This window comes from Thunnus maccoyii, chromosome 23 (assembly GCF_910596095.1).
Source record: "Thunnus maccoyii chromosome 23, fThuMac1.1, whole genome shotgun sequence".
In the NCBI taxonomy this organism is placed as follows: domain Eukaryota; kingdom Metazoa; phylum Chordata; class Actinopteri; order Scombriformes; family Scombridae; genus Thunnus; species Thunnus maccoyii.
In genome coordinates, this window is record NC_056555.1 from 11,299,718 (window position 1) to 11,313,014 (window position 13,297).

General features: G+C 39.8%; 2 protein-coding genes across 11 annotated transcripts in view; one reads left to right on the forward strand and one right to left on the reverse strand.

Annotated features, from left to right (window-relative positions):
• mdfic (MyoD family inhibitor domain containing) overlaps nt 1–13,297 on the forward strand; it is a 221,007-nt gene that overhangs the window by 176,391 nt on the left and 31,319 nt on the right. The window lies entirely within an intron of this gene.
• Nucleotides 1–13,297, reverse strand: part of tfec (transcription factor EC) — a 59,069-nt gene that overhangs the window by 5,580 nt on the left and 40,192 nt on the right. For 3 of the 10 annotated variants that reach the window (XM_042402683.1, XM_042402684.1, XM_042402682.1), the window contains 3 exons: nt 7,051–7,152; nt 2,491–2,745; nt 1,609–1,710 (listed from right to left, as the gene is read on the reverse strand). In XM_042402683.1, coding sequence (XP_042258617.1) covers nt 1,609–1,710; nt 2,491–2,745; nt 7,051–7,152 — 459 coding nt within the window. Of the gene's footprint in view, nt 1–1,608; nt 1,711–2,490; nt 2,746–3,369; nt 4,678–6,381; nt 6,622–7,050; nt 7,153–9,803; nt 10,162–13,297 lie in introns of those variants that run through there. The other 7 variants (XM_042402690.1, XM_042402689.1, XM_042402687.1 and 4 more) reach the window with 5 other exon arrangements.

A 13,297-nucleotide genomic window follows, 5' to 3' on the forward strand; every position in this document is an offset into this window, starting at 1 on the left:
ATGAAGGGTTGTCGTCCTCCAGCCTTACTTCATCTAACCCTGACCTCCAACCCAGGCTTGCTGCTCTGTGAAGTTTGGTTTGACCAGCAGACATGGTGCCTTGATCTGCTAATGCCACCATTTTCAAAACCCCTCCACTTGAAAGTGCTCCTCACACAGAGATGTGCTCTGTGTTGAAAATAGCATCCCATTAGATGAAAAGGCTAGCTAGGTCAACTGCTTGAACAGAGGCAAAACTGTTTTCCTATGGGTCTCTTCTTGTCTGGGAAAGCATGCATCAGTTCTGCGATAATGACGCCTTTTCACGGACTGGGGAGATGTCAAGATATAGCGTGCTGACACACATGTGTGTCTAATTCGCATTTGTGTATTTATGGGAAAATGCTACAGAAGCCACCATGGATTCCAAGCTGCGCACAGCCAATTTTATTCACGACATGTGTGTCAAATCTAACTACTAGACTGGTGACTGTGATAAGGATGCATGTCAAGTCAAGAGATGGGAGGGAGCGGAAAGCAAGGGAGGGGGGAAAAAAAGAGAGGAGAAGAGGAAACAAAACAGAAGAAACTGCAGACATTTCAGATATCTGCAGCTGGTTAGCATGTGCAGTTTTCTCTCATTATCTCACCAAGATGGTAGAAAAGGAGGAGGAGGAAGAGGAGGAGGGGACAAAAAGTGCTTATCAAAATGAAAGATTGCAACAATTCCCTTACTACTCCTATTGTAATCACTTCAATCCCTCTCCCGTCTGTGTTCCTGGATGTGTTGACACGGCGAAACGACGTGATGCATCGTACTGTATGACTAATTAGGATGAATTGATCCATTTAAGCATGGTATCATTTCTGAACAAGCCCATGGGGAGTGTATGCATTAGCCCAATCCAATGGCTCAGTAACTCTCTCCAACAAAATCTTTCACCCGCTCCACTGTTGCGCTTCTCTCCTCATTTGAAACCTACTGGCTCGCCCGTTTCTCCTCCTCTTCCCCTCCATGCCTTATCTTTTCCTCCCCCCTCTCATTCCTTCTCTGTCACAGTATCTTTTGTGTTTTGCTCCATGTCACTTTATCTGTGTGTATGATTCTTTGTCTACCAGACTATCTCTCTCTGTATTTAAGGAGATAGGCCAGATTCCCAGTGTTCCCACCCAACATCTTAGTATTTGTAAGATACTTCTTCTTTGTTGTCATTACGTATAAGCCTTTATCCACAAACATCCTTCTTTTTAACTCAATCTGCATTGTTGATCTTGAGTAATGTGAGAAATGTTGCTAAGCCTCGATGAACTTTGACTCATCTCTAGACTTAAGCTGACCTCAAACTAAGACAGGTCCCCTTTTTCCCAAGCTAGTCGAGCCTGCACCTAAATGTTTGAGTGGAGGAACCTCACTTTCAGGTCCCCATTCAACTTAAAAAGAGAGAAGTCATTAGTTAAGGAACTTAACTTGACAGAAACGTAATCGCAAATAATGTGAACAGGTTAACAAACAGAAGATATATTGCAAAAATCAATACAAAAGACCTTCATACCATAGATAGACTGTAGCAGTTTAGACAGTGTTAGTCTGTAGCTGTTAGGGCAATAGTTAATGTGATTGATACTTACATTGTTTTGCATTATGATGTTAGACTCCATGCAATCCAAGCCTCCATCATTGAAACCGGATTCAAGACTAATTAGGTCATCAATAACTTCATCCATTGGAAACTAAAAGAAAACAGTAATTTCAGTGTACTCATGGACAGGCTTATGATGTTTGTAGCAGAATTTCAATACTGTCCAAGTCTGATCTTTTTAAATCTCAACATTCAAACCAAAATAGACACCAGAGAGGGGAGGGACTGCCGAGAGACTAATCCAATAACAGACAAGTCTGCCACCATGTCTGAAGGCAGTCAGCAGTGTTTGTGGGAGGAAAAAACATGCATCTGTTATCAAACTAGTTTCGTTCTTTTGGGGGTTCTCTCATCAGAGACTGCATGTCTGAAGTTATTGATGAGCACATCAGAGAGAGAGGGAGATCAATAATGGCATCACTTTATTTAGATGACTGGTTGGAACTACTCTCTGAATTGTTCAGATTAAAACCTGATCCAGGTTGCCATAGTCTTTGATGCTTGTGAATTAGAATATACTTGTTGTTGACTGTACATCCAAATAAAGTATCAGCCATGATTCATCTCTCTTAATGAAAGAATGTAGAAGGAGTGAGACAAATCACTTACAAGAAGTAAGGAAGCATGAACACAGAACTGAATATTGCTCTTGACTGGAAAGTGTCAAGAGTGTTGACAGGGAAAAAAAAATGTTGCGAAATCTACAAAAAATATAATCCACAGTGTATGATCCAGTCTGTGGTTCAAACATTGGGTTGCAATTTCACTCTTTCTATGCAGACTTTAAGTTAACTCAATTTCAGTTCCATATATTCAGCAACGTCATTCACATTCAGAAGTTCTCGTTCTCCTTTTACGTAGGTCCACTCACCTCACTGTCATGATTTGCCATTGTGAGCAGGGTAACGGGGCTGTTGGGGTTGCTGCTGTCGCTAACAGAGGGCATGTGTCCATTCCTCATGATCGGAACGGTGGCCAGTGGCTGGCCTTGGGCGTGGGGATGCGGCACGGCGTGGCCCCCTCCAGCCGAAGAGGCCAGCTTAGAGCCCAGCGTCAGGTACTGCTTGACAGGTTGGTTCTGGGTCTGATGGAGGTGGAACTTAGAGTTCTCCAGGTGGTTTTGTACCTGCAGTAAAAACAAATCATACATAACTTCAGTTAGTTCACCTGATAGAAATTCCGTTCAGGATGTGGGAGTGTGCACACACCGTGTGTTTTTCACACCGTTGTAACAGCACTGACTAAGAGCATATGCACAGGAGTTATCCGAAGTGTCTGTCAGCTTTGCGAGAAGATGATGTCATTTAATACACAGAAATAATTGCGAGTCATAATTTTCCCATTATTAGTCACGCACGAAAAGCATATTTATGGAATTACAGTGCTATCGAATTTTGTAAAATTAAATGAGTAATGTTTGATGTGCTTTATGAGAATTAGGACTCACACTTGAGGCCCTTTCTCAAGTAAAGTATCATCATATTCCGTCATTTTAGTATCAGTTTCTTAAAATGTGGTCAATAGCAAATGCTTTTCCCCCAGCACTAAACTGAGGTTGAAAAACAAAATGCAGAAATTGCTTCCATATTAACCTGCTATAATGCATACCTATACATGTAGCTAGTAGTCAAGATGCCAAACCATTAATCAAAGCCTCACAAATCAGTTACATTTTAGAAACAGGATTACACAGTTCAACAACACATTTCACCAAGCAATTCAGAATTTTGCTGAACATTGATATCCTTACATTTGAAGCTCTGGTTGCGTCCCGCATCGTGTAGTAACTGCAGTCAGTTAAGTGTGGCATTCTCAGAAAAGCAGATAATCTTCAGATTGGTGTGTTTGGGTGAAGCAGCAGGACAAGTTTAGGGATCCAGGTCTGCTGCTGCTATCCTGTTGGTCTGAGTGTCTGTCCCTGCCAGTCCCCTACCAATGTCTTATAAAGGGCCCTAAGTGAACTAATTAGGCCCAAAGCTGGGAGTAAGCCTTTATGTTGCGTAGCATGATAATCACTTCAAACACTGGACTGTCAGATCACCCAGGGTTTGATCACTGCAGGATATCTGCCTTTAGTGTCTATCACTAATTCATTCGGACCGCCCTTTTCTGTCTGACTGACCAATCAGTGGTCAGCTCTCAAAGTCCTCTGCTGCCTGCTCCAGGGGTTGTGGCAGCACAATTGACCCTTGTTCCCCAATGGGGGTTTTAAATAACTCCTCTAATGCCATTTTTAACCAGGCTTTTTCTTTCATTCACGGGTTTCAGTGTAGACTGTTTAGTATTATCAGTCTCCCAAACAATAACTGCAATAAAGCTATTTTGAGGTTTTTATTACTGTAAACTGTGGGCTATTTTCAGAGGAAACATGTCACCTAAAAACGTTTAATTTACTTACTGGCCTAGGGCTCACAAAGTACCGTACTGTTGTGACTTGCTCTATTAGTTTATGAGTTATAAAGTATTTTTGTAGGATCTAATAATAATATATGTATTTTTATGGTTTTATAATGTTGGTCTTATCATTTTTTGATGGTCTTGTCTGTGACTCAGATTTTTTCATACTTCCTCCCAAAACTTCTCTATTCACTGGACAAAATAGCATACTCTATGGACTCGCTTGAGTTCCTTTATCAGTAAATGGATACTTTTTCCATGACATACGTCAGCTAATCAATTGCAAGTTGAGGAAACTCTGATGAGCAAGAGTGCTGGCGTAATGGCAGATCCAGTAGACAATGCAATATTACTTGACCTAACATGTGTAACTGGTTGAAAGGTTGATACTGAAAAAGAATTTATTTTTCATTATGCCATCCATCTGCTCCCATATTAATAGTGTCATATTTAGAAAGCAGGTGTCCTTCATCAAGCAAAATCACATATAAAGAAAGTATTTTTTGCTGAACAGCAACCACTGCAGCTACTAGGATACTGCTACAGTAAATGCTAAACAGAAGCATTTAGCTAAAATGCTAAGCTACAGTAACAGCAGCACAAGTGGAGAAGAATCATAAAGTCTGCAAGCTCACTCAGTAATGTCCATTTTACAGTGATATTTACCAAATGTTTGCAAAAATTAGCTAACTATTAGCCACCAAAAGCTATTGGTCATATCAGACTGAATAAAGCTGAGGCAGCAAACCCCCTGAGTGTATTCACAAGAGCAATGCTACATTTTTTACAATGAGCAATGAAATGTTCTATGAATAAAATGTCAACTAGCACAACACTGCTTAACCACAGGAACTTTTAGCTGTGGCATCTTTGGAGTTGGACTTTATATACTAAAACTCAGCATTAAATTCTCCTCGTCAGCTAGAGCTGCCCTTATTCACCACTCATCCACCTAACTAAGAACAGCCTCATCACAATACTCAACTTGTCAGTAGTCACTGAGAGCTCTTATCTGACTTCTCCAGGCCAAACAAGATACCAGTTGTTAGCCAATCAACATTTTTTTCCACTACGGATAGCAAGAGAGATGCCAGGACTGCTACACACCACATCTGCTTTGTGTGACAGCAGATTGTCCTGGTTTCACTTCAGCTTTCTCACTACTGTAAATGCCGGAGACACGCTTGTTATCCACTTAAGGGAATCTGATTAGATTTAAGAGGTAATGGTGCTTCAGTCACCAAGGCCAACCTTGACAATGGCAGGCCTGTGCATGTGTGAAGAGGACATGCTGAAAATTATCAATGCCCACCATACACATGGGAGAGGAATGAGATAAAAATCTAATCAATCAAGGCTCAAGTCTGGGGATTGTTGTAACTATTCTGATGTTACAGACACTTCAGTTTTTCTCTTTCTCAGTACTGCTACTTGCACCTGCTACAACAAGTGAGGTGTTTGAGGTTACTGGTCGAAGAGAGGTCACTGGTTCACTTTCCATTTACACACATTTGCACAGTTATTCCTGACATGAAATCCTGCAGTGGTGTATCAAAGCCTAAAAATTTGAATTTACTGATATCAAAGCATTGATATTAGTCAACGTATTTGTTGATTTTGCTTTTCTAGGCAGCTGATAGTTGTGCCTATTTGATGCAACAACATTTTAATAAATGATTTTAATGTATTACAGTTGTGAGCATGTTTGCTCCATTTAATAGTTTTAGAATGTTTGAATAAGAAAATATTATTAGTCCCGTTTGGTTTTGAACTTACTGTCTTCAGTTAGAAGATATAAGCCGATAGTTATTAGGGGATTAGCTACATCCTCCTAACTTCATTATCTTAATTAGTGACATATAAATCACAAAATTACGTGGTCAGAACCAGACAACGCCCATTATACACACACGCACACATAGACCCTCTTTCTCAATTAAACTTTTCCTAACTCTTTCTCTAATGTAATTTGAATACTTGCAGTGATTTCAACAACACATGATTGCAACAGGTTAATCGAATCCAGCAAATAATCTACTCCTGTGAAATCACATCACACTAGTTTTTTCCAGCAGTTATACAGAATGAATATCTGATTCATGCAAGCAACTGCATATTAACCATATCATATCAACCATGTAGCTCCAACAACAAACTTCCATACCCTGTATTACAAGATGCACAATATATTTCCCTGTTAATTAAAATCATGACTTCACCACCAAAAGATAAAACACAACCATAGATTACAAACACACACACTCAATGCAAAATCTTTCAGTTCAGTCCAGTTTGAAATATTCTTTCAAAGTATGATTTCTCCTGGCTCTAACTGTGAGATGTGTTTAATAGTGGTGTGATTTACCTCAAAGTTAAAAGGTGTATTTCTTTAGTCCCACTGAAATGCTGCATTGATAATGACAGTGTAACACACAAACTCGCAGGTGTTTCTTCTAAAAGCAAAGCTCTTGCCTAACTCAGTTTCAGTCTTGCCCAAGTTCTCCTTTCACTTCAGAAAAATCCAACTAATTATGAAACACTGGGTGATGGTGACATTAACTGGCTGTACAAATTATGGACAAAACCTAGTAGGAGGTGTGGATTCATTTCTGCAAAACGCTGTTTTTTTTTTTGTTTTTTTTACAACACATTGACACAGTTACGGAATTCAGAGTGGCAAAGCTCAATTATCTTTTCCTCATCTTGAATCTACGGAGATGAGATGAAAGTGGAACAAAAAACCGTCTCAGACATGCTTACTGTATTTTTGCTGAGCCTGCTAACCAGTAAACAGCTGTAACCACACACCCTAGATTGTGAAATGTTAGGGAAGATAAGACCGGTATAGCAAACTGATCACCAAATTTGCATTCCACAGTGACTATTCAGTTATTCTGGTTGTAAGTGCATGCATTTTATAAAGCATGGACAATTTCTCTTGCATGCAAACCCATACAAATGCGCACATACATACACACATACTTTTTTCTATGCCCCGGTTCTCCCCGGCCTGTAGCTGAGTCGCTCCCCCTACCTGCAGAAGTTGGATCTCTGTCAAGGTGATCACTTTGACCACACAGCAACGACTCATGGCTCCCTGGAGTGACAGTGTCTCCCGCCACAGGAGCAGCAAATTCTAATAGAATAACAAGAACTGTCACAGCTACCGCTGCACCTCTCACTGTTGCAGCCACAGACAGGGGGAGAAGAAGAGGAAGAAGAAGAGAGGTCCTGCAGCCTCCTTCCTGAGCTTTGCAGAAATATCAGAAAGGAAAGGAAGGCATGACACATCAGCTTATTTGAGACCCGCACGGGCTGTTTCCTCTGTGTGTGTGTTAGTACGCGTGTGTGTTTTTGGTCAAGGAAAGGCCTGACAGAAGCAGAAATACAGATGGCAGTTAGGGGGGTTGGAGGTGTAATAAGTTGACAGTATGCGTTCCTGCTTGTGGATCACCACACTTTCCTTCCTGCAGAACTTCCAGCTCAGCTCAGCACATTCTCCCAGGTTATCTTTGTGACACCCACTTCCTTTGAAGGGCTTTTCAGCCATTAAACTACAGTCACTTTTTCAACTAGGGAAACACACAAAAAAATGTAATCTGTGCATGTGTGCAAATTTACTAAAACACTCAGATGCACACACACAAAAGTTGTTATCATGTTCCAGTCACTGTCAGTCCACAACAAAGGTCTCCCCAGGCCTTCCCAGAAAGGCTCTGAGTGAATTCCTGGACACAGCAAAACTTAAAAGGGGTCACTGCAAGTCCTCTCTGGTCTCCCTGTAGTCCCAGCCTTTTATATAATAAAATCAATCAGAAGCCAATGAATACAGGGAACTGGAGTCCAAACTTAAAGATCCCCTTCAGACATGTATTGAAACATATAAAAATACTTTGAACAATAATGTGTGTCTGATATGTTTTTTCCACAAAAAAAGTATAATTTCTTATCCTCCCTCATTAAATATCCAGAACCATAAATATGCAAATATTTCATTTCAGAAGTTTAACTGCTGGACACAAAATGTCTCACAAAATGTGTCACACCTGTGTTAGTTGAATATTGGACCAGGATTGGCTTCCAAACTAGTTGTGATCTTAAAAATCATGCTCATAGGCCCACCCCTAAATACCAGATTTTCAATGAGCACAGAAAAACATTCCACTTTCAGCAGATGAATGTGAAAACAGCCTTCTAGTGTCAAACTCTGTACATACATCATTCTACATAGTTAAGCTCAAACATTCAACTATAGGAATAAGAAGAAAGACATATTTTTGAATGGAGGGGGACTTTAAAGTCAAACCAGGCTCAAGTAAAGCAAGTCAAGGTATTTCAGACATTGCAAACATTCTGTTGTTATTACAGAAAACACAATGCAATACTGCGTTACCTGGCTAGGCGCTGTGTTGGCAAATGACAAGTGCAAGCGTAGATTACTGGTAAATTACTTTGTAATGCAAACGCCATATTTCCACTGTTAACCTTGCAAAGGAGAGTACTGAAATCCTTCCACATAATATTATAAACCTCTGTGTTGTGTTTTGGTATCTGATGAAAAGCACATGGGTCTGTGATTCAAAGATCCTAGATCACATTTTATTGTCTCACCTGTACCTGAAACAACATGCCCACACCAATGCAGATCATTAGATTTTTTACGTGCATGGCTGTTTTTGTTTCGAACATCACAGTTTTATAGTCGCTGCTGATTCAGTGATTATTGCAAACAGTAAATTAGGGTTTTATATCTTTTGATACACTTTAATAAACACATTACAACTAAATTTGAGGACAGTGAATATGATAAGGCAAATCAAATCACAATAATTCAGTTAAATTAAGCTGGTACAGATTATGTTTTTAAAGAATCAGTTTAACACTCTAATACACAAGAAGCTAATGTCTCCTCTCAGCTGTTAAATTGCAGTTTGTCCCACACGTGTCCATGGTGGATGATTTACATAGAGAATGCCAGACTTGATACTATATGTACACTAATTTTGTCAATAAGACATTGTCATTGTAAGCAAACAGATTAACAGCCTTTACAGTCTCAGTCAGCTGGATGCATAAGCATTATTTATGCTTCTGTGACTAAATCGTGTTTTCTGCGATTTGAAGGTCACCATGCTCAGCTGTTCATTGTTGTTCATACTTTGTATGTATGTGTGTGTGTGTGTGTGTGTCTGTCCATGTGCCTGTCTCTGTTGGTACAGTGTTTTATACTCTTACAACCTCACTACCTGTATATTTGTCTACTTCTTGTGCATTTGCTGTGTGTATGGTCTATCAGATCCATGGATGTATTATTAGAGCTGGATACCAGATTGAAAATGGCGCCTATTCAGTCCAATAAGAATTGCTTGCCTGGCGCATATGCCAAAAAAGTTTCTAGCTTCCAGGTTTGCTTCCGCTTTGTGCAGTTCACTGAATATGCACAGTAGTTTTTCTCCCACTGGCCCTGCCCACGAGTTCCTGCTCAGCCCATAGACTTTACATTGTGATGATGTCACAATTATAATTGACCTTGTTTGCAGTTCGAGATGTCTTAACAGTTTTACAAATGTCTCTTTTTTACAGTGGTGGTCTATGGGGAAAATGTTTTTTTGGGGCCGCAGGAGGATTTTTTTTAGCTGCAATACTGTGAGTGACCACTAGGAAAAATTGGCTGCAAGGCTGAGCGGCAGCGCTGTATCCAGCTCTTATAATACATCCATGATCAGATCTAGCCAAATTCCTGGCTGGCCATTTTTGGCTCATCTTGGGCAAGTCACAAGTGCTCACCTTTGTTAGTCCCCCTGCATGGCATGTTTTAAACATCAGGGACTTCCTGTAAGAGTTGGCCTGCTTCTGAGACAACACTTCAAAGTGCAGCTCCCACATCTGAGGACTGTTTTATCCTGCTAGAAAAGGAATGCATAATGGACACGGCACCACTGCACTTTTAATGATTCTCATATGAATTAAATATTACAGTCATTTTAACTGGATTACACATGAAAGTGTGTGTGAGAGTGTGTGTGCTTGTTACCTTGATGAAATATTGAATTTATGAAAATGGTTTGCCTCAACAGTGGTGTAAAAATAATTAAAATTCATACTTTAAGTAAAGACAACTTACTGGAAAATGACTTAAAGGTACCCTATGGAATATTGATTGTAAACAAACATGATTTTACTATTTTTACATTTAATATTTCTCACCAAAAACTCATTTGATGTACACTTAGTGGATTAAAAAAACCCAAACAAGTTATACTTGTGCTGCTTAGTGAGCAAATAACTATCTCTTTTACAGTTTATGTCACTTCGTGGTCACAAATCAGATGTTAACAAGGGATGTAACAAACAGAATAATGTGTTATTGATTAGAAAACAAGGTAATTTTGTAGCGAGTAGGTAGCCTGGGTAATTGCATCAGTTTTATTTTAGAAATGAAGTGAAGTGATCAGAAAAATACGTGAGTGATGTATACACATTCTTTAAATAACTTACTAAAGTACACTTAAAATAGTATTTCTACTTTGTTATTTACTCGTTTACTTCCAATTTTACAAATAACCAACATTACATAAACAGTTTTGGTCAATGGAAAGACTTCAGAAAGCTGAGTGAGAGGAAGGGAGGAGAAGGAAGAAGAGGAGGATGCAGTGCAGCCTGTTCTCTCCGCCGGCGCAGAGGAGATGTAATTAGTCGAAATGGAATAATACAATTTTTGCTGCTAAATCAATTAGAGCACACTATTCTCTGTGAGCAGTGAAAAGGAGCCTGTTCACAGGAACACCTGAGAGTTTGTAGACTCTCTACACATGCATAAATCCATGTATGCACACATTCCTTCACCCAAACACAAACACCAACAAAGATTTGCTCCTTATGTATCCTCTTTGATGTTCTGATGTCAGATTAGCTTTTGCTACTGCATGTGCAGTATGTCATCTAAATTAGTGAGTGTGTTTAGTATGTGTACTAACATTTAGTCCGCTTGCATGCAATGCTGTAACTCTTGTGAGGACTATTAAAGTCAAAAAGGGTCTCTTATCTGAAGAATACTTCATGAATTTCAACTTATATACTATCATACAGCTTCTTGTGCAAATTTCGTAGATTTCTTAGAGTCGTCAACTCTAAGTTGCTAATCCCAATAAACACCTATCTTCTGACAAAGTCTCACTATACAGTGGCTAAGGCAGCGTCCAGACCGACATCAGCTGCGTGAAAAAATGCAGCCCTCTCATTCATTTCAATGGTAGCAGTGTGTTGACACAGCGGGGGTGCGAACACAGAGGGCTCAGCAAAACACATCAGGGTCATCCGGCAAAAAAGCTGAACTGGGCTCAACTTTTGCTGTGATGCAATGTGGTCATCCGGCAAGGTGCTGCATTTGCCAATCACATACCTGCAAGCACGCATACCTGGTGGATTACTTTGTAACGTGAACACTGATATTGACCTTGCAGTCGTTGCACAAGATAAAATAGTTGCAGCTGTGATAACTTTCCAGAGTTGTAAAATCCTGTCTATGAGTATTACACACCTCTGTGCAGTATTTTGGCATCTAATAAGCCTTTAAATGCATTAATCTGTAGCTACAACTCGACTTTCTGGATTGTATTTCATTGTCTCATGGTACCTGCGATCATTGACCTGCAGAGAAGCTAGTTTGCTAACACAAAGCCAATAAAATTAACAATAAACGATAGCATGACATCACGCTTTAGTGTGGACATGACCTTTAAGCAATTTGAAGTGAGGGAGAAGGTAGCCATGTAAAGCTGCGTGTAATTCTGCAACTCAATGACCCCCTCCAGACATGTTTTCAGACCTAAAAAAGACTTTGTGTGGAATCATAATTTGTTTCAGTGGTTTTTCCACAAAAGGTTAAATTATGCATTTAAGGGGAGAGGGACTTTAAGTTAAACTAGTAAAATCACTTAATTTGGATTCACAGAGACAACGGGAAACACAGGAAAATGAGACCTAATCTTTGGTCAACTCTCAAACGCAGGTTCAAACCACAGCCGCAAAAGCTGCTGAGCAACACAAAGCAGAGGATTGTGGGTAAACTGCTGTGTAGTGGTTGTGGTCCTGAAAGGGGCACCTCATCCTTGACCCTCACTGTCCAGTGAGCTAGAACAGGATAGACCGGTGCTTAGCGTTGCTTCTCGGAATGATGTCAGAAAGCTGTACTGTAGACAACTTTAATCTCTCACTTTGGCAGACAGTGAAAAGAAGGCACGGTGGGCTCCAGCTATGAAGATGAGGTCTTATTAAAATTATGCACATGATTGATTGCAAGACAGTCCCAGCTCACCAAGCTAAAGGCCTTTCAAACCTGGGCAAAGGCCTAAAGTGCTCAGACAGAAAAAGAAATAAGCATTGTTATTACCCTGATCCTGTTTCTGTTTGTTTTCTGTTTAAGAAAGTATATATATTATATATATATAAGTATATATTTGATGCAATGTGCCTTTCTAATGTCATGCTTTCATTACAGGATGCCCTTAAAAATAATGCATGTCAAATACCTACCTATCTTTGATTAGGAATCACCACAATATAGGTTTCTGGCAACTGAACAGAGTGAAGATCAAAATCAGTCTAATTTCAGTACAGCTCTGCTGACCTTTGAAGCTTAACATGGCATCAAAAAGAGGATCCTACTCTCCCTAACCAACATAAAGTGCATTTGTGGGCTAAATTCGCAAGCCACTGTTCAAAAGATTTTGGTGGACATATATTGATTACGCCTCCCCCCTCACTCCTCCTTTAACTTGATTGTGGGAAATTAAATAATGCAATAGCTGTTTAATGAGAACTAAGCAGAAAATTAGATCAACTGTGACCTTACCCGAACTAATAATATATGGTTTGTGCTGTGGACAAAGGGCTGTTTGTTTGCTGTGTTCGGCTATCTTTGTACCCCTTGAATGAGTAAGCTGCTGTGACGAAGGGAGGAGTGCCAGTGCTCTTCTTCCCAGCAATGCAAGAGAGAAAGACCAAGAATGAAAAGAGAGAGCAAGAGGTAAAGGCCAGAAGAGCTCAGGGTTATGTCACATGAAGGCGTTTCCAGTTTTTATACTGACCTGTATTCAGATCATATCATTAGTAGTCTTAACTTCTTAACAGATTTCTTTCTGTATAAGCTTTCTTGTACGGAAGCCATGAGAGGCAAGTGAGAAAAAAAAAATTTGGTGATCCATTTTCTAAGTCTAAATTGTTTTCTCTGCTGTGACTTATGACTTAAGAACAGGTGGAAAAAAGGTTTTGCTAGGATA